Source organism: Pavona decussata, unplaced genomic scaffold, assembly GCF_977016875.1.
Source record: "Pavona decussata unplaced genomic scaffold, jaPavDecu1.1 SCAFFOLD_48, whole genome shotgun sequence".
Lineage (NCBI taxonomy): Eukaryota > Metazoa > Cnidaria > Anthozoa > Scleractinia > Agariciidae > Pavona > Pavona decussata.
The window spans coordinates 3898862-3920616 of NW_028145470.1; the positions used below are offsets into that span (position 1 = coordinate 3898862).

General features: G+C 37.3%; 2 protein-coding genes across 4 annotated transcripts in view; one reads left to right on the forward strand and one right to left on the reverse strand.

The window, feature by feature from the left end:
• The window catches only part of LOC146481855 (uncharacterized), a 20462-nt gene extending 14338 nt beyond the window's left edge, over positions 1–6124 (reverse strand). For 2 of the 3 annotated variants that reach the window (XM_085107893.1, XM_085107891.1), the window contains exons 1-2: positions 2981–3144; positions 1888–2008 (exon numbers count right to left, since the gene is read on the reverse strand). In XM_085107893.1, coding sequence (XP_084964019.1) covers positions 1888–2008; positions 2981–3063 — 204 coding nt within the window. In that variant the 5' untranslated portion in view covers positions 3064–3144. Of the gene's footprint in view, positions 1–1887; positions 2009–2980; positions 3145–6073 lie in introns of those variants that run through there. The other variant, XM_085107894.1, reaches the window with a different exon arrangement.
• On the forward strand, positions 3476–20135 carry LOC146481856 (CLK4-associating serine/arginine rich protein-like). The gene is made up of 22 exons (XM_085107886.1): positions 3476–3756; positions 4610–4707; positions 5681–5719; positions 6307–6366; positions 6932–7014; positions 7525–7609; positions 9097–9209; positions 9390–9427; positions 9566–9624; positions 10187–10265; positions 10344–10426; positions 11256–11297; positions 12123–12269; positions 13449–13784; positions 14926–14971; positions 15779–15833; positions 15923–15981; positions 16690–16736; positions 16949–16998; positions 17264–17300; positions 18170–18219; positions 18657–20135. The coding sequence occupies exons 1-22, from the start codon at positions 3658–3660 to the stop codon at positions 18734–18736; spliced, it is 1785 nt and encodes a 594-aa protein (XP_084964012.1). The 5' UTR covers positions 3476–3657; the 3' UTR covers positions 18737–20135.
• The last annotated feature ends 1620 nt before the right edge of the window (positions 20136–21755 follow it).

Genomic DNA, 21755 nt, shown 5'->3' on the forward strand with positions numbered 1-21755 from the left:
GAATGAAAGTAAACAAACTTTTGGCACCAATGTGACGTCACAACTTGGAATTCAGCATAAAACTCGACCCAGTCCTCTAACCATTTTTGAAAGCAAAATAGCTCAACTTTGAGCGTTTGTAAGATCTACAAGTTTTACCCCAGCACTCTAAAACTTCGAAATCGTATATGTTAAAGTGTAAATTTTATAACTACACAAAAACAATTTTCGCTTCATAGGCACTTTAAAGTCTAGTTCAACTTTGCCAAATGGTCCCACAAAATTATCAAGATTGATGGATGTGTGGAGGCTGGGGCTAACAACTTCATCCCGTATAAAAATGAAAAATAATTTGTGATGAAAACAACTGGCTAACATGACCTTTTCAACCCACAGATTACTAAAAAAAACCCTAGGATTCCACAGATATCCATGGGATATAATTTAAGTTGTAAATGTAAAATGCAATCACTGATTGTATGTTGAACTTCAAAGTTTGTGTGTTATTAAAAGATGCAGCAAACTGTTAAATTTATGACTTTAAAGTAAGTTTTGGTCACTGGTCAAGGGAAATTTACACTTAAAATAATAATAATTTAGAATATTGTTACATTTTAAAAGAAAAATTAATGAAAAAAATGTTACATGACATTTCAACGACCTTTTAAAATGTTTTCAAAATCAATCTTGATAAGAATATTGTTACACTTGTTTTTATTTTTGATACTCACAGGAATATTAAGTCTGAGAATTATTTACTGCTTTGTTTCAAAACATTAGTTTTAATTTGAATCAGGTTTATTTTTTGAATTCCTTTTATACTCATTTACAGTGTGCTGGAAGTTTGTTTGGTTCACTATCATTTAAAGCTAACTGTTTTCACTTGCTGATAAAGACATCTTTTGAGGTGAATAAAATGTTTAGCTTCTAAAGAAAGTGTGGCACTGTGTTGGTTAGAAAATGAAATACAAATAAATGGTGGTAACAACAGAACTGATTAATACAAAGTAAGTACAGTGAATCAAACTCACACATTAAGTGAACATGCACATTACTTAAATAAAAATATCTTGTATAAATTATGTACAGCGGGAGAAAGTATTAATAACCCTTTAAGCCCTAACAGTGATCAGCATCAAATTCCTCCTTGTAATATCAATGCCTATTCAACCCCTGAGGTTATGAGAATTAAGGATATGACCACCCAAGGTGAATTTTCTTGATATTTTAATAACTTCTCCCGAGTAATTTATAAAAAAGTATAGGGACAACTTAGGAGAATTTGTTCTTTGATAATAGGTGTTAAAGGGTTAACATTTTCCTTTACCCTAATGGACATGATTGAGAAAATTTTAGACCTGACAATTTTTGTTTGCATGTGTAGATGCTAATAATGGAGGTTTTCAAAACATTTTTGCAAAAAAATGTCCTTGTTCATCCACATCAGCATGGAAAAAATTTGATCTAAAATTTGCTCACCAATGTCAACTAGGGTTTAGTCATAACATGCAACTGTGATTTGAGCCCTAATGCCACGGGCAAACACGGAAATTTTGAATTTCACATAGAAACAGCTGATACTTCAGTCGCCTTAACACGTTGAAACTTTTAGCTGAAACTTGTGTGCAACGTCGAACAAAACCAGTTTCACAAAGTGGTGCTACACGGTGAAACTCATGTTTTTTCAGCACTGCAACCATTGCGAGCCTTTGCAGAAGTAGAAAGCGGTTCTACTTTTCGTGAAACTTGTCTTGTAACGAAAGTTCGAAAAAGTTTCACTAAACCAACCATGCTACACGGTGCAACGCCTGTTGAAACTTGTTTCGCAGTGCCATTGCACACAAGTTTCACCTTAAGGTTTCAACATGTAACGGCAGCTTTATAAGTACAACAAAACATTAACCAAACCTGAGAGATTTCACTTTGTAGGTCATCAGCTGCTCTTCGCTTCACTCCAGCTTTTACATTGGTTATGTTGTTATTATAAAAGTCACTTTCCATTGGTTCAATACTTGCTGAGTTTTTATCTCTGAGAAATAACAACCAGATTGCATTTGTCAACAGCTGTAAAGGCCAAGTAATATGGGCAGCATTTTCTTGTAACTTGTCGCGCAACAATGTTGCATTCCAAGTTGCGATTGGTTGTTGCTCATATTACCACCTCAATATGCAACAAATTTAGGTGTTACAAAAAGCAGAAACAGCGTCTACTTATGTTGTATGCAGAGGTGGTAATGCGGGCAACAATCAATCGCAACTTGCAATAATTGTTGTACAACAACTGTCTCTTCAATGGGACCAGGTCTACCTGGACAGCTTAATAGAGAGGTGTCCAGGTCGCAAATTTAGTTGGCAATATCTAACATCGAACACCTGTGATTTACCAGCAATCAAAATTGTTGGCAAAACTCCGTATTGTCGCAGTCAAACCGGATGCAACCCAACTGAACAACGTCAACAAGGCATTTGTTAGATCTCAAGGTTAAAAAGTGTCAAATTTCACTTTCATACAATTTCAGCTGAAAAAATTTTGGTTTCCAAAATCAGATAATCCAAGTACTGAGGATATTTTCTTTCAATAGTACAGGTTTAAAGTAGCAGAAAACCGCTAAATTTTGCAAGAGCGTGTTCCGTGAAAGACAAAGGTATCAAGCCTATTAGTTATTCCCATTCCACAAAGCGTGCAAATACGCGAAAGGCAAGACATCACGCACACCACATGTGCAAAATGAACTGCCATTAAACGTTACGCGACTGTTGTTGCAAACTACGTACTACAGTCTTTCCAATTTAAATTAAACTTCTTTTCCCACAAACGTAGAACAAAAAGCAAAATGTGATCGCAATAATGACTTCTCGAGGGTACAAACCAAATTACAAGCGTGCTAAACGTGCAAAGATCAGCGATGAAGCCGTTATGTGCGCGAAAGCGAGAAACCAGATTTACGCGAATAATTAGAGAATTTTCCTCTAATATTTAACATAGGAAAACTGTACTTACTTTGAAGTTTGCATTGTTGACAACAGCTTTTGCTGCAAGTTTAGAAATTGCGTGTTTAACGCACTATAACGCCAGGCTTCCATCGGCAAACGACCGTTCTCGAAGTATTCGCCATCACACTACAACGAAGCCTGGTCAATGCGCGTGATCAATGCGCGAACATCACGCGCGCTATACGTGATAACGGTGACAAGTAATGACAGTGGGGTCCCCTCAGAAGTTTTTACAACGTTAAATTACAAGCACTTTTTCTCAAAAGATTAATATAAGTAGAAATAGATTAACAGTTATAGTAAGAAATGATATCGTAAAATGGATTAAATTTTTAAAATAATTTAATTTTGTAAAGGAAAAACCGCGTAAACGTTCTACAAATCCTAGCATCCCCTCCCTAATATATGAAATGGCTTCGCAAAACGAAAATAGAAATTTCCCGCAGTAATTTCCCGCATTTTTTGTTTGTAAAGAGTATGCGCTTCCACGAGGACACGCTGACCAAAAATCACGAAGACTGTAAACTCAAAGCTTTGTAGATTTCAACTGAGTAAAAAGCAATGTTTTTCGCATTTTTCCCCTTAAAAAAATGGAGTATCTTGAGTTGCAGAGTCAACCGATTTAGCTTGTATAGGTTCAAGTTTGTCTGGTGAAGAATTTTTTGTGAAGGAACGCGGGCGAAGATGTGGCAAGAAGCGAGGAGACAGGAGAAGAAACTCAGGGGCATGATGGTCGATTATCGTAAGAGGGCAGAGAGAAGAAGGGCTTTCTACGAAAGGATGGTTGGATTTCTTTTTAAATTTTATTTTGTTATCGTAGATGAAGAGTTTTGAGACAAGGAAGGTAACAGTTCGAACTTGGCGCCGGAGGAAAGCTGATAAATGAAATCAAATTGATAACTTAGGGAACTGGTCATAACAAGTTTGTTCAAAGAGGACCCACCTTGTCTGGGGTAGAGGGGTTATCGAAGACACCACCTACCTAATGAACACTACCGACAAAATTTTATTGGCTTTACAATTTGATTTGACACAGAAATATTCAGCTACATGTAGCAAGAGTCAGCATTGCTACGTAAACAAGAGAAGTGAGGTTTGAATCTCATTGTCATTTTTTACTGCTGGGGTGGCTATACAATAAAGACACCATCTTTTGAGGTCGAGGAAAGGGGGGTGCAGGCAGAGACCACAATCTATTTTGTCATTTGGCGAGTCCTGTTCGAGTATAATAGTTTTGACCACTAGCCTGGCTTATAAAATCTATGTTATTCTTCAAAAACTCTCAGTCTATCAGTGTAAATAAAATCCCAAGGGGGTGGAGTGTGGGGAAGGGGTGGAGATTTGACCTAAAAAGCAAACGTTTTTATCAAGTTCTTGTGTGTTCATGAGTCAGGTTTATTCACCAGGCTTAAAACATATTAACCTACTAGTTTAATGGACTCAAATATACCTCCCACGAGTCTCCTGTAGCTCAGTGGTAGAGCATCAGAACTAGTAATCAGAAGGCCATAGCTTCCACTACAGGTGGAACTCAGATTTTTTTTCTGAATATGCCTGTGTCAGTGACTGAAACTTTTTCAATTTTTTTTTATCAAAATCCATTATTTTTCTTTCCTTGTGGTTAACACACTTTCAGAAACTAGACCCAACTCAGTTTCTCAGACTTTATGGACAAAAATGTAAAATCCACATTGATCCACAGTTAGCCGCAGCAGGGGATGGCAAATCTGTTATGTAAGTACAATGTGCTTCAAGAATCTTGGCTCTAGGGATTGTTGAGAATTGTGGAGGTTCCATAGCTTACAACCTAAATGTGACTGGCACAAGACCTTGTGCACTTTCAGAAATTTGTAACCAAAAGTTTTGGCTAAATTTTAGCCAAAATTTTTGGTTGCAAATTTCTGAATTTTTTTGTGTCAAATGGAAAGACTTTTTTCTAGTCGTTCCAAACTTGCAATCTCATTGATTGATCAAGAAACATATGTGATGGTGCCAGAAGACAACAAATTGGACATGGAAATTTTGTACAAATGGAACGGTAGTTGGTTGGAACAGAAAAAGTGGAGTACCCTCAAAGTTTTTTCATTTGTTCCGGAAAATGTCCGTTTGATCTGTGTGTACCATTTATATTTCAACCTGTAAAATCCAAAGTTTTGGTTAAGTGGAAAGTGCCTTTGGTAGTACTCAGATTTAGGCTACAGTATAATATTGATAAACTTCTCATATCAAGTCCAGAAACTATAGACGATCAGAAAAGAGGTTTCAAATCTACTGGACCACCTTGAGTAACATGTTAAGGGGCCTCATACCGATGTCTCTTCTAATTGGATACACAGTCATTAATATTATTGTTCAGAGGGTGCATTCTTTGGCCAAAACGATCATTACCACTTTCTAGCCACGTGTTGTTCCTAACAATATAAAGGTGATATTATGGTTGAATTGTAGTATTTATTTATTATCTTGATTCACCCTTTAAGCCCTAACAGTGATCAGCATCAAATGCCTCCTTGTAATATCAATGCTTAGTCAACCCCTGAGGTTATGAGAATTAAGGAAATGATCACCCAAGTTGATTTTCCTGATATTTTAAGAACTTCTCCCCAGTACTTTTATAAGAAACATGTGAGGACAAGACAGGAGAATTTGTTCTTTGATATTAGGAGTCAAAGGGCTAAAAATGTGACCTGTTTTTAATGATATTTAGGATGCCATGGCAAGGAGATTCAAATAATATGATTGACAGGTCAGTGCATATTCCATATTGCTTCAACACTGTTTTCAACAAATACTGCTTTAACATTAGGGCTGCGGCTTAAATAAGTCAAGGCTTAGCTAAGTCCCAAATTACTGTATAAATATGTCAAAAAATGGCAGTTAAGGTCAAGATTTACAGCTGTAGCTAACTAAAGCCATTACATTGTAGCTGTTCCTAGCATTTGTACCTGTAAAAACTGTTAGCACATTTTACAGCTCAGCTTAGCTAAGCCTAAGCCACAGCTTAATTAATCTGTTATAACAGCCCTAGTGTTCTAACATTGTTTCAACATATAATTTATTTGAGTAAATTTCAAGTACATACCTGCTCCCTCCTGCATACCTGTAGCCGTTGTAAGTGCTGGAAAGGATGCGACATTAACAAATAAATACTGGTGATGTTCCTCGGTCCCTCAAGTGAGGTCATCAGCTCACAAACCTCCTGTGGTTTTCGTCAGCGAGTTTTGTTTGCCATTTCTTTTTCTGATGACTTGTACGCATATACTGCTAAGATCAGTAATGACAGAAGCATCTTGTTATAATTTTGCTAAATGTGAGTTGTTATTCATGTTTTAGGTTTGATGTAAGGGCACATCTGGATATTATTCCAGAACAACCATCATCCAACTCTATTGGGTAAGAATTCAGAAATGAATGTCAAGTCAGTTTTGTGGTTTCTACAATAGATATCACAAAATTTTGTCATGACAGTGCTTTGTAACTCATTCAGTTATTAAATTTGCACAGTCAAGGAAGATTTGTTCAAACTGAAATAAAAAATACAACAGAGGCAGTACAGAAATTAGTATGAAATACCTGGCAAGAATGTCAAGGAGAAGGTTATTTTGTTCCTTGTGGTAGTTAGAAAGTGTATTGTTATGTCTCACAATGAAGTCACAACATTTCGACGCTTGGTGCTAGTCTTCTTCGGCAATGAAGTCAACTCAGATTACATGACACCATTTATATCACAAAGGTCGACTGTGACTGGTGCATTTTTATCCTCCATTGTTCCAGCAAGAGGTTGTTTCCTCAGTAGAGGAGTGGTCCACCACCAAGGGCATCTATGCTCCACAAATTTAGAAGAAATAACTACAGAAGTGTTTGCTGGTGACATAGGACCACCTTAAAAATGCTGTTATTTTTCGTATTCAGTTAACTTATTTTATGTTTGTATAACTATATTTTTTTGTATTTTCAGACCCTTAATGGAAACTGATCCTGAGGAGCACAGGTTGAATTACGAGAGATACAGGACACTGGTAATGATAGACTGTAGTGGAGGTCAGTCAATAATTTACTTATTTCCCTTGCAGTCAACCAAGAAAATAACTTATTCCCCACGAGGTCGGTTGGCAAAGGACTCACTGGTAACATCTATGCTAACATAAGAAACTACGCATTTGAATGGACAGAGAACTCAAGACTTTTGGAGCAACAAAACATTGTTGGAGTTAATAAACATGAGTACACCATATGAGTGGTACTGAATTTAGCTGAGTATTATTTCTGCATACATATAAAAGTCAGTAGGAACTAAATGCATGTGTTGTGTGTAAATGTTTTTGGTTTAAAAATTTCCAAACCATTTTTATTTTTATTTTCCTCTGAGCAGTATTCATTACCATAATCTGACACAAAGACAAAAGGAAATAAAAATCAAACCGGTGTGAAAATTTCTAAACCAAAAACAATTTTGAACCACAACATGTATTAAAGAGTTTTGTTCGTTAGGACTCAGAAGTTTGTTAATGAAAATTAGTTTAAAAATTGTTTGAAATTTTCTTCTATTAGCTTCGGAGGAGTCTTACATTCGTCAGTTAGAGATAGAAGAAATGTATGGAGTGAAGAAGGATGATGACAAGAAAGATAAAGAGAAGTAAGCAGCAGTGGAAAACTCATTTAAAAAAACTAATATTTAACAATAATTTATTATTATTCACCGAAGTGGAGGTGAACAGTGGTGGATATTTACCTCGCCACTTCACAGCTCGGTAAATATCCACCACTTTCACTTTCACTTTGTTGCCATTTTTGTAGTTTTTTGTAACAGCTGCCTCATTTATCTAAATAAATTCCTCTCTAGTGACTGTGGCGAAACGGGAAGCCATCTTGTTTCTCTTCAGTTGCTCGGATGTGAATAGTAATTGGCTAATCACCTCCGAGCTAGCCATTCAGCGCGCGCGAAAGGCACTATTCACTTGTGTGGTATATACTAATAGGTTTTATCAACAGAGTTGATAAGGTAATTTGGCCACTGTAAAGAGATTTGAGTGCTGATGTGTAAAGCTTTAGCCCTATATCAGAGCAAATCCAGCTCACTCTAATGAAGAGTGATCCACTCTGACGAAGGCCTTACATTTGAAATGTCAGCTCTCAAATCTCTTTATGGTGTCAAATTATCTTTAATTATCAACTTTGTTGATAAAACCAAACATTCCCTTCTACCCCCCACTGACACAACACCACCGTTTCTTAAGAAACCTGATCCTCTTATCTTATTATTTTTAAAAATGTCCTGTTTCACTCACTGTTAACTCCAGTTTACAGTTACGTTACAGACCTCTCAAAATGTTTTGTAGCAGTAGGTAGAAAGAGTTTGAAGGGATCTTGCGGATAATTAATGTGAACATTGTGACAAATTGTCATCTGTTGCGTTGACAGCAACATTGCTGGCTGCTGGTTCATTTTGAGAGGGCTGAGTTAAAAGATGATCTCATGATCACTGACATTTTCTTTTTTTTTTTTGCTGCAAGCTTACCCATAATTACTAACTCACAGTCAACTCTAATGTACCCACAGAAAAAAAATCAGTTTCTGGAGTTTTGTACTAAAGGGATCTGTTTTCCCAGGAATAGATTCCTGTGGTGCATCTTGAGGTGACTGAGTTGAATTCCATTCATTTCAATCAATGTTAGGTCCGATCTAGTGGTCAACAAAATCAAGATTAATTTTTGTGGTAATTGTTTTTAGCCCCAGTTTCAATATAAAAATAATAATAATTATTAATATTCTCCTCAAGCGAGCACTTTTCTCCAAAATTGCCCGTTGCAAAGTTCATAAAGGGACTGGAACCTAGTTTACACAATACTTAAATAATTTACTTATAATAAAAATTATTATTGTATCATATGACAAAATGAACCCCATCGCCGGAAAGATCACAAAAAAATTAGTAAGTTTACCAAGTTTGGTTATTTAACTTGGTAAACTGACTAAGTTTAATGTGATTTTTCTTGTGTTGGACTCCAATAATTCTGATTAGATGAAAATTTAAAAACTCACCCCAGTCTGCATTTGAACTCGGATTAAGTGCCGTTAGTGGAATCACTGAAACAAAGAAGAATATCTTTGACTGTGTTGCAGAAGTCAAGCCAAGGCAACCATAGGGTTCACATATGACAACACAAGTGCTGGCAATTCTGACAATGATGATGACGACAGTGACAGTGATAGCGACAGTGTTCTAAGTGACATTGGTAAGTGGCTAGATCACAGGAAACTTTGTGTAAAGAAACAACTAATAATATTATTGTAATATAAAACAGAACAAAGTATGACCTATACAATAATATTATCCAGGACATAAAATCTTGACCTTAACCTATCCTTAGCTAATAATGTTTTGTTTTATTTTATTAATTTTTTTAAATAAACAGATGTTACAGTGGATATTGACGAAATTGACACAAATCAGGTAATAATCTTTTGTCCTTAGTTATTGTTTAGATAAAGCTGTGATGAGTTATAATAAAAAATTATTTTTTGGGTGTTATTTTTTATTTCTTGTGATGTCCTAACTGTGCTATCTGTTTGTATTTTCCTTCCTTTTTAGCGGGAGACTTTAGACTCCCGAGGACTGCATTATGGAATGGCTTCAGCTCAGTTTTGCAGGTTTGTTGAAAATAGTACAAAAGTTGATGTTTGGCGTGTTTTTTGCAAATAAAGGGGTGCCTGGAAAAATGCCCAGAGTGAATCTGATGATGGGCTAACGCTCGAAACGTCAGCACTCATTTACCATCCCTTTATGGTGGCCAATTTACCTTGAGTTATCAACTCTGTTGATAAACCAAACATTCGTTTCTACTCCCCACCGACGCAGCACCACAGTTTCTTTAGAAACTAACCCCCTTATACATTTTAGGAAAGTTTGGGGATAAGTGGTTGAAAAGTTTCTGAGATATGGTATGAGATATAAGTAGCTTGAAGTCAAGTCATGTTTAAATAGAAATGCGAGTTTTTCATCTTTTTTCAGTGAAAAAAATTTCAATGCCCACAAAAAGCAGCCTTAATTAACAGTGGCAGCACAAGTTTGCTTGTAATCCTTGGTCTTGGGACCACCAAAGTAAATTGCGAAACCTTAAAACACGGAAGCATTATCCATATAAAGTTCATGATTAACTCTGACTTGCAAAGTTATGTGTAATTGGAAATTGTTCTGTTTGTGGTTTTGCAGAAAGCTGAAAGAAGACAAGGAAGAAATAGAGGAACAACGAAGACTTCGGCAGGAAGAGGAAGAACGATCACTTGTGACTGTAAGTTGAACTGCAGCAGTTATAGTCATCAAGTGGTGTGGTGATCTTCATCGTTGACATTGTTTTTGTATTTCTCAGGGTCGACGTGCAAAACGTGAAAGACGTTCATTACGAGAAAAGCAAAGAAGGAGAGCACATGACGTAGAACAATCACCCCCAAGGTAGCTACCTTTGGACCTTTGTCATGTGCTACATGTAGTTCAAGAAGATGTACTTGCTCCACATTACAGTAACACTATGACAGGACGTTGTGTATCTTGTAATGTTTTCCTTTTGTTTTTTGGTAATGCATCATTTTGTAACAACTCATCACTTCATTTGGTGGTGTGTGACAACTATAGTACTTTGACCGTGTTACATTACAATTATTGTGCAGATAGTACAGTAAGAAGTGACTGTACAACTACAACTGTGCAACACTACAACTCTACAAAAGTCAATACTATGATGCTACAGGGTTATGACTGTGCAACACTACGATGAGATATCTACAATTACTGTAGGATACTGTTATGGTTTGACACTATTAAATAAACGAAAGACCCTTGCAGTTGCGAAAAGAAAGCCTGAAAAAAGTTCAGGCTTGAGCACGATTCAAACCCATGCTTTCTGCGATGCTGGTGCAGTGCTCTACCAACTGAGTTTTCAAGCCAGCTGGGAGCTAGTGACACTATGACGTTTGTAACGACATGAACATTTTGTTTTTGAATGCTTTGTAATGATGTGTTTTTTCCTTAGAGTTTTGAGACAAAGTGTAAGTTCTTTTAGCTTTGTTCTGATCAACGTGTAACTTCTTTCAACGTATTTTGACAATGTGATTCTTTTAACCTCTGATTTCCGCAATGTTGTGTGGCGGACTATGTGTAATTTCTTTTCGCATCTTTGAAGTCTTGTGACGATGTGTAACAACTTTTAGTGTCTTTTGATAACGTGTAACTACCTTTATTTATAATTTTTGCATTATTTTCATGCATTTTCTGTGTTTTACAGCTATGCTAGAAAAGCAAGTCCTACATATGAGCCTTACAGAAGGTAAATCACTGACAAACCCAAAGGCTTTTTATCTTGCAATACCAAAACAGCTTTGAACTTCATGGAGCAAAACAGCAAGTGAACAATGGCAAATGTAATCATCAGAAGCACCAAACAAGAAAATGCTTCAACTATGTTTTTTACAGTTTTCCCTGCAGTCGCTTCATGGATTAATTTGTGCAAGTTCAGATTCTTTAGCTGAGTTTTGAACTCACAGAAAATGTCCTCAATCCGAATTTTGAGTTGCTGTTACTGTTCTTAAAATTCAAGCTGACCTTTTTAAGCATTCTCCATAACATTATATCCCTCCAAGAGCAGGCAACATTTCTCCAAAGAAAACTGAATTAAATCTGAATTTCTAAGGGGATCAGTCCATTACCTCGGAATCATCAGGAATACATGTGTCTATTGTTATTATTATTATCATCCTCATCATCATCGTCATCATCATCATCATCATTATTATTATTACACTACGTTACTTGCCAACCTTAAGCTGGTCATTAATTTTATACCTATGGATTTTATTTAATCATGAATATGTGAAAATTTGATGTGATTTTGTCTGGGATGTTAAGTCCAAAAAGGTGAATGTCTCACCAATTTTGTTAATGTCTGATTCTGATTAAAAAAAAAGGTTTTGAATGTGTCCCCAGCTAAGAAAGAAGAAAGAAAACTTTTTTCTATTCTGCAGTTCTTCTCGTCCTCCTTAACAACTTGGTGTCAAAATAAACTGAGGGAAACAATGTTTCAAGAATGACTCACACAAACAAAATGCCACTGTGGGGCTCCTCGTGACACTTTATGTTTTTCTTTCCACTGTAGGTCTTCGTCACGCTCATCTTCTCGCTCACAGTCTCCAGAAGATGCAGGAAAAGTAGAGTTCATCACAGAATTCAGCCATGTGGGGAATGACAACCAGTCGAGCAAGAAAGCGGGCGGTGATTCTCAATCGCATACCTCCTCTTCCCGGTCGGTTTACTTTACTTTGTTATCAGCTAGCATCATGAGTCCAGCTTTAGGTTGACTGTAAGAACACATCGTCGGCCCTTAGGTATACTGTCTTTGGTTGTCTGCCAATTTTTTGAGAGGTTATGCAATAGGCTTTTATCACAGCAATTTCCAACTGGTGAAATTTTGATGTAGGTCAGGTACATACATGAACTTTATTTTCACTCGAATTTGAGAGTAGCTGAAAGCTAGTGCCTTTCAGTAGAATTAAAAGAAATACATATACAAAACCAAACAATAAAGGAAAATAAATAAAATATGAGCACGAATATGAGAGATCTAATAGTCTTAACTATTTGGATTAACATACATGTCAAGATTTGCAATCTCGCTCTTAAATTTGTTTGTTTCTGTACAAGTTCGTATTTTTGTCTGGGAGGGAATTCCACAGTTTTGCAGATAGTTAAAAGAGTTCAACCCATGGGTTGTAGTCCTAGGTTTAAGCAGTGCAAGAATGTTGGTGTAACCATCTTTATTAAATCAAACAAAACCCTGGGATGGTATCAAAACTACTAACAGGGAAGGGTGTTAGGTGAATTACAGGAAAGGTCTTGGAATAGAAAATAACTATAGAAGAACGTAAACAGTCCAAGTGACAATTGCTAGGCCAAGTTTGCTTGCCATAGGGCAATATGCCATCTTTTCACTCATTCGTTAATGAAGATTGTTGTTGGGTTTATTGTGGATAGCGAGAACATTAGTCAACCCCTTTAGTACCTCATCCAGATGATTGTCTTAAAGGACTGCATAACTAATATGAGGCTATTCATTCTATTAAAACTGTTAGAGAAACTACCCCCTCCACCTTCCCTTGCTTCTCCAAAAGAGCTTTGAAGTTATTTCGACCCTGGGCTTATCTGCTCACAATTTTCTTGTATTTTATGGTTTGGATATTTATTTTTAGCTAATTTGGGTTTTCTTTTCTTTATCTTCCTGTTGATGCTACTTGCATGTGTGATGACCAATTCCTGAATGTTGACGATTGCTATGCCATCACAAACCTTGGTATGTTAATACTATTTATTAATTTGCCACAACTTTATGGTGGAATTTCTATGTACTTATTTCTTATTCCCTTTATTTGTATTTGTCTCTGTCTCATTAATGTAACTTTGCTGTTGTGCAAATCAACGTCAATAGTACTTCAGAACGCAAGAAGTCGAAAGAGCGTGACAGATCACAGTCACACAAGAAACACAGGAGTAGAACACGTTCACGGTCACGTGACCGCGATCGACGGCATTATCGTGAAAGATCCCGTGATAGAAGTAGGTCACGCGACAGAAGCCGATCACGCAACAGAAGCCGGTCGCGTGACAGGATCCGTCACGGTGGCCGTGGTGACAGGTATAAACACCACAGTCGCAGCAGAAGCCGGAGTCGTGACCGTGACCGTGACCGTGATCGGCGAGAGCGTGACAGTATGCGTGACAGTGACAGCAAGGATCGGAAAGGGCTTCCTACTAAAGCTTTAGGGTGAGTTGGTTTTGTACCTAACTTCTATATTTCGTTTTTGTTGTCCTTGCTGTTTTTTGGTTGTTTTGGTACTTTAGGAAATGATCATTTGTTATGTTCAAACGGTTTTGTACTTGTCTATAGTTGTGTATGCCACATTTTGAAATCAGGGGATTTTTAGTTAAAATTTGGAAAAGGTTAAAATGCGTTGTTGAGAATGGCGGTATTACGGGACATTTTTCAGTAAAAGTAGATCTCACTCAGTTAAGAAAATATCGCAGCCTTTGTAACTGTCAAGTAAATCTTGTAGGTGTTGAAAACCTGCTATTCTTTCGAATAAGAACTAAAATGAGCTTCGGTTTGTAAAGGCGCGCAACGGTAATTTCTTTAGAATTTCCTCCATTTGCTAAGCTTACGCAAGTGAATTTCAGTTGTCGAAATACTATTGGCTACGGGTCTTATATGACAACTGCCCTTCAGTAAAAGCTCCTGAGTTCTGCCTGTAACAGAATGAGTCAAGATCTGCAATAAACACTATGTTCCTTGAAGAAGATCTGGTCCACTTAATGTAAGAAAGATCTTGGAACTAACGTAACAGGGCAGCTCTCGCTTAGCCATGGAGCCAAATTCCCCAACAGCCCCTGTTACAGCGGGACTCACACAGAAGTATTGGAGGCTGTTGATATTTTTCAATAGCTTTCAAGGCAATACCATTGTCTCGTAAAAATTGGACATGTGGCTTCTCTTCACAGGTTATAAGAAATACATTAAAGAGACGAGAACTGAAGAGCGTTAGACCTTTTTCAGGAACCAACTAGCAGCTACTCATGTTACTAATGCCAGTGTAGTTACTTCAGAGATTTGTACTAGCCACGCTGGTGACACAGTTTTCCAAAACGTTGCATCGCCTGTTTTTGTTCCTGATGAATAGAAAAAGTAAGCTTTGTCTTGGGTTGGTTGAAGCTCATAGCAAACGCGTTTTAAGCGGTCTAAGAACTCTGCAAACCACCGCAAACGTGTGGGTAGATTTCTCTTTGTAGTGCTTTCCGAGCGTTTCTGTTTTTGGCAACCATGATTGAGGCATACCACAGTTCGGCAGGTAGGCTCTATTTATGTAAACGTTAATATTAATTAAAATTGAATATTAATTCTTCAAACTTAGGTTGTTGAAAAACAAACCAACGCCCTCGTCAGGCAGTAAAGACAAGGTAAGCGATTGTTTTATAGCATTTTAACTGATATTGTTATGTGGTTTAATGATTTACTCCATCCCTTGTTAACAAAGTGTTGGTTTTTTTGCATTGCTTATATTTTTGAGATTGCATTCCATATTGTGTTACACATTGCATTGTATTTTAACCTACATATTGCACACTACATTTGTCATCATATTTTCGTAACTCCTATATGTTGCATGGAACGTATCATATAACTTTGCATATTGCCAAAGTACATTGCGTATTGCATACTACATTATTGTCATCTTTTCTTCATGCCCGTATGTCGCAGGGAACGCACCATATTACCTTGCATTATGCCAAATTACATTGAGTATTGAATTGCATATTGTATTCCTTATTAGATTGCATATTGCATCACATATTGCATAGTACATTTATCGTCATCTTTTCTTAAAGCCCGTATGTCAGATTGAACGCATCATATTACTATGAATATTGCCAAATTACATTGTGTATTGCATCTCATATTACATATTGTATTGCATTACATATTGTATACTAAATTCATCGTCATCTTTCCTTAAGGCGCGTATGTCAGATGGAACGCTTCATATTGCTTTGCATAAAGCCAAGTTACATTGTGTGTTGCATTGGATATTGCATATTGTATTGCATATTAGATTGCGTATTGCATTACATATTGCATACTACATGCATCGTCATCTTTTCTTTACACTCATATGTCGCGTGGAACGCACCATATCACTTTGCGTATTGCCAAATTACATTACATATTGCATTGCATTGCATATTGTAGTTGCCTGTTATTTGCAGATGAGCACTCAGGAAAAGATGAAGAAACGAATGCAGATGATGCTAAACAAGCAGTGTAAGTTATCATTTTGTTACATGGCTTGGTCAGCTGTTTGCTGGTATCACTGTCTACGATTTCAATATAATTTTTCCATTTGTTTGCAGTAAAAACGGACAAAAAGGAAGATAGAAGAAAACGAGAAGTGAAAGAACAAGAAAGACGGGTAAAAACATCATGTCATAATAATAATTTAATAATTTAAAAATTTTTAACGCGAAAGTATCTATATAGATATAATCAAATGCGCGGCCATCTGGCGTTTATATCATCGTTTGATCATTTCTTAAATTCACTTTCCCTCGACATAAATAAATAAAAATTCAGAGAACTAAGGGGTTGTTTACATGGAGGGAGGAAGATTCTAGAAGGCGAAACAACTTTTCGTTTGGTTTGCATTCAGAAATCTCGGTCGGAGTGGCTACCAAGTGGAGAAGAAAAATTGTCGGTCTTTAACAGCTGAACGCCCGGCCTCCGCCTTGTTTGTTCGTTTTTTTGTCCCTAGTACTAGGACCTTCCAAGCGAAGGTAGTTTACATGGAGCTACGATCTTCCCATCTCTCAGCTAGGAAGATCCTATCGCTAGAAAGATCCTAGCGCTAGGGTCAAGTACAACCTTTTGCATGTAAACTGGATGCAGAAAATATATGGCGCTAGGGTGATCCGCCTTCTAGGATCTTCCTCCCTACATGCAAACAGCTTCTAAATGGGGACACTCAGGCGAAATCGAATTGGAATTGTCAAAAGTTTGTTTTTGAGGTATTTGACTGCGCTGTCCCTGCTCCAATCGAAGTGTATTGCGTACCTTGATTACTTTGCCAAGCGGAGTTGGTTATTGATTGTCTCGTGCTTTGCTTTTTGTTTCATTTTCACAGGAGCGGGAGGATGATTTGCGTGAGATGCAACGAAAGTGGCGTGATCGGTAAGTCCGATTGTTGAAAAACTTAGGCGGAGAGATCCTGTTTTTACCAACCTGTTGGCTAACTGCCATTGCAACGTTAACACACGTCAATGTGAGTTTGCCAACACGGCGTGTAAGCTGTAGTCTGCGGTATACACGCACCTTGAGAAGAGATTCTCAGTGTGAATCTATTACTTTACTTTTACTTATTTACTTTACTTTTTTGTGTTTAGAGAGAGAGAAAGAGATATATATGACAGGAGTCGATCGTCTTCTCCGAGAGGTAACTGCATCAAAGGATTTTGCTTATCAACGGCTTTCAATTCAATATACACGCTGACTCAAAAGTTAGAACCACCTTGTACAGCAAAATGAACCGTATAAAAGGAAAGTACTGCTCAGTAGCTTTCATTTAAATGATCACACTTTAGGATTTCATCCAGACTATGGGCCACCCGGTGGCAAAATATGGATGTCCTGTTTTATTGCCTATGAAACTTGCTAACCTACAGATTATCTTCAAACAAATGTTTACTTTTTATTCTCAGGAAGACGAAGAAGTGTATCTCGATCGCCGCAACGGAGGTAAGAGAGGTTCTCATAAGTGAACGTTGCAAGGGACAGATAGGGATTTAAGGATGGTACCACCTTCCACAGATCTATTTGAGCTGCTGGAATCCAAAACGAAAATTGTGGGTTACCGTAGATTCTCCTAGATAATTAAACAACAATAACTTTAAGAAGCACTAAAATACATAGCAATGTGTGGCATTTTAGACCGAATTGAAGCTTCATTATCCTTGAAAACTGCGTGGTTACCAGAAATTTTCTTTTTGGATTCTCAAAAAGCCCTTGCTAAGATCTAGTTTTCCCGCATAGTCATAAACTGCGCAAGAATATCTTTGCTTTAGTAGGCACCGTCCTTAAGAAACCCGAGTTTCTCGGACTATCCCGAAATGCGCTGAATGTATGCTCAATAACAAAAGGAGGAACTGTTGTAAATAGATCAGAGGCTTATAACCTAACTAGAATTATATCAATGAATGAGACCATTTAATGAGGGTGGACATTCATTTGTCGTATGCTTCCGAATAAACCCCTTCAGTTTTTGTGTTGCTGTTCGTTGCACGATAGAGTGGTTTTCTAAAACCAAAACCAAAGTTATTACTCTGAGCCAATCACAGGAGGCGCAAACAGCGCAATAAGCCAATCAGAATTCAAAGCAAATATCTGTCGCCCGCGTCACGCGCGGGAAAACGCATGCGAACGAGGCACGATTGGTTTGGGATTTGCTTCTCATTGGTTGTTAAGTGCCAACCAATCTCATAACGTATTAAAGAAAACCTAAAGCAAACGCAATTTACTTTCGACACTCGATTGAGAAACGCCCTAGTTATTTTTGTATGTTGTTCTTTTTCCTCAACGATAATTCGTTACATCTCATTATTCTTTAGGCGACACAGAAGCAGATCCCGGTCAGAATCGCCAATTGATCCACAGAAAAGTAAGTAATCTGTTGGGATTTCCTTCTTTTAAAAAAGGAAAAAAATCCACTCGTGAATCACTGAAAAACGAATATCACTAAAAGAAACAAAAACTCGATAAATAAACGGGTTGGTTGCTAAAGAAATTGTGGTAATGTATCGGTGATGTCTAGCGCTCAAAACTTCAGTGTTTGAATCTCTTTACGGTGGCCGATTTTTTCTTGTCAGCTCGGGTGATAAAAATCAACTTTTTGTGCAACATTTTCACACTCAAGAATTTCAACCACAAACGACATTCATCATTTGAATGTTCACACTTTTCAATGATTTCGTCAACCACCTTGCACAGCATAATTCAGCATAAGGAGCAATCTGTCCACTCCTTATGTACTGTCTAAGGGACTGTCACACCTGGGATTCCTGTGGCACTGATCAGAAGCTCGTTCTTTTTATTTAGTTCCAGTTGTAGATATTGATGCGCATGCCCAAGGCGAAGAGGTTGTGGAGTACGTGTATCCAGTTAAAGAGGATAAGTGATTCCAAGTTTACCAACTTGATGGTGTTGAATGAAAAACCGTACTTGTGTTGTGGAGTCAAAGAACACTGCAAAGGCAGCCTCATCTCCATCAAAGAAAAGAGCTTCAGATCGAAGCCTCTATGAAGAAACTCTGAACATGGACTCAAGTCTATACTAGCACGTTCATTAAACAATACAATGGCTCTTAACCTGGGTCATACCACTCTGTACGTTCCTTATTCACATTGTTGTTTGACGGTCAGATACTACTGTACATCACATTTGGACTTCTTAGTTAAATTATTTTATAAGGGTCACACATACAGAATTTCGTTCACACACAACTTCACATAATAATGACATCACAGGGAAGTACTGCTCAGAAGCTTTCGATTAAATGGTCAAAATGTAGTGCTGTTTTCATATAACTTGAAAAAGTATTGGTATTAAAGTTCAAAAGTATTCGTTTATAACTTCTTTGTAAGCATAATAAACCGTTCCAGAGAAAAGTACTGCTCCGTAGCTTTCATTTGAATGGTCACACTTTAAAATTTCATCCACAGACTCAAAGTTAGAACCACCTTGTACAGCATGATAAACAGCACCATAGGAAAGTACTGCTCAATAGCTTTCATTTGAATGGTCACACTTTAGGATCTCATCCACAGACTCAACAGTTAGAAACACCTTGTACAGCATAATAAACAGCACCACAGGAAAGTACTGCTCAGTAGCTTTCATTTGAATGTTAAAGTAATTGCCAAAGACTTCCTAGTTTTGAGGGGAATTTCATTGTTTGATTGTATATTTCTACGCTTAAAATAACTACATGAGATACTTGAGAAATGGAAGAACTTTAAAGATCACTTGACGTTACTAGAAGATCAGTTTGAATGATACACAGAAACAGCGGATCCTGTCATTGAATTTGTTCATAGAAGATTACGATGAGACTGGCTCTCTGCGTTCCGCTTTCAACAGTTAGTTTTGCTGTGTTTGGTTTGTAATTGAACGTTTCTAAAAGCAGCAATTGTTGAAAATATATTCGGGGTAACAATGTCTGATTATAAAAAACTGGATTATTTTATTATGCAATTCCAGGGATTTAATTGGCTTAGCGGCCATGGTACATGAGCCATTTTATACCATGCCCGAGAAATAGAGACCATTAAATTGTCTTTTGGTTGTTCTTGCAAAGCGAAATCAACAAGATCTAGCAATATTTCTTGGTTGTTTTTAATAAAACAAGTATTCCACTCACGCTTGTTGGATATGAGATGATTATAGCCAACTTGGCGCTACGCACCTCGATGGCTATCTGTGACCCCACATCCAACGAACGCTCGTGGTGAATAATTGTTAAATAATCAACACCTGTATTTTACGACCTGTCGTAATAAAGTGGAATGCTGTACTAAAGTTTTGCATCTGTTTGGCGTTGAATTTCTTCTATCGTGATTCGAAAATCAACCGTAGATAGAGCGGTTTGTGTCGTGAAACCATGACGAAAGTAATCACAGCGGACACAAACAACACATTGAAGTAACCAAGGCCCAGTTGTTCAAAGCCCGATAACGGTAATCCCACTAATCCAGGGTTAAGGTGAACTTTGATTCGAGTTTTAATTCTAATAAATAAATTTTCCCGAAAGACTTATTCTTCAGTTTTGACTTCGGGGCGGACCATTACAAATCGCGGGAGGGAGGGGTAAAAATTTTTCAGTGGATGAATTTTTCTTTTTAGTCTAATTTGTCTGCATGAATTTTTTTTTCGACGTGGAAGCTCTGCACGACTTTTTTTTTCGACAGAACTTCTTTTAATATTAAAGGCATACAAAGCTCCGCACAGTTTAATTACAGTGCCGCTCAAGGTGACACTCTCTTTGGGGTCTCGATTTTCGCGAAATTCAAGTATCGCGACTATCGAGAAAGAAATGAGGTACTAAATGTATCGCACCTCATGACTCGAGGCATCTTTTTTTCACTTGTCAAGGAAACTCTGCTTCGTCGTGTTGGTCGGTACCATTTTTTAATTACAGTTGAACTCAAAAGCGAAAAGCGTGAGAAGTTCGAAGGCAATATAGTACGTATGTTCAGTGTTGTTTTCTCGGTCGAAGAGAAAAACGTCTTAATTGTCCAATCGACAAATGGATCGTGCTTCAAAGAGTTCACAAAGCATACGATAATTTTTACAGCAACAACCCTGCCATTCCCACCCGATACCTGAGAGAAACGCTAACACTCATTCTCAACGAAAATTATTTTCAATTCAATGGAAGGAACTACCTCCAAATCCACGGTACTGCCATGGGCACAAAGATGGCCGTTGCTTTTGCAAACATTTTTATGGCCGACATTGAAACACAAATTGATAGCCAAAGCGTCGCCGTAAAACCTACAGTTTGGAAACAGGTTTGGTTTGGAAACGTTACATTGACGATATCTTTCCGCTGTGGTGCACTAGTAATTTACACGATATAGAACGGTTCATCGAACAAGCAAACTCATATGATCCAAGAATCAAATTTATGGCTGAAATCTCAAATGCTGAGACTACATTTCTGGATAAAGTTGTATACAAAGGCAATCGATTCCATCACCATTCCATACTGGACTGAAACCTTTGTCAATACACGCATTTTTCCTCTAGGCACCCACCAGGAGTCAAAAAAAGATTTGTTAAAGGTGAAGCACTAAGACTCCTACGAACAAACTCCTCAATAACAACATTTGAGAAAAATATTAAAAAGTTTAAATCACGACTCCTTGTTAGAGGCTACCCAAATAATCTGATTAAAAAAAATTATCAGATGTCAAATTTGTAGGAAGGTAATCGGCATTGAAGCAAAAAGACAACACCCCCAGACAAATTTTGCCTTTTGTAACAATATCAACCCTCGTGCTCAACCTCAAACATGTTTTAATAGGAAAATGGCGCTTAATACAAAGCCAGCCTTTCAGGCCTACGAGAAATCTTCAAAGAGTCACCAATTTTTTTTGGATGGTGAACTCCTTGCAGGAATTTTTTTTTTTTGGCAAT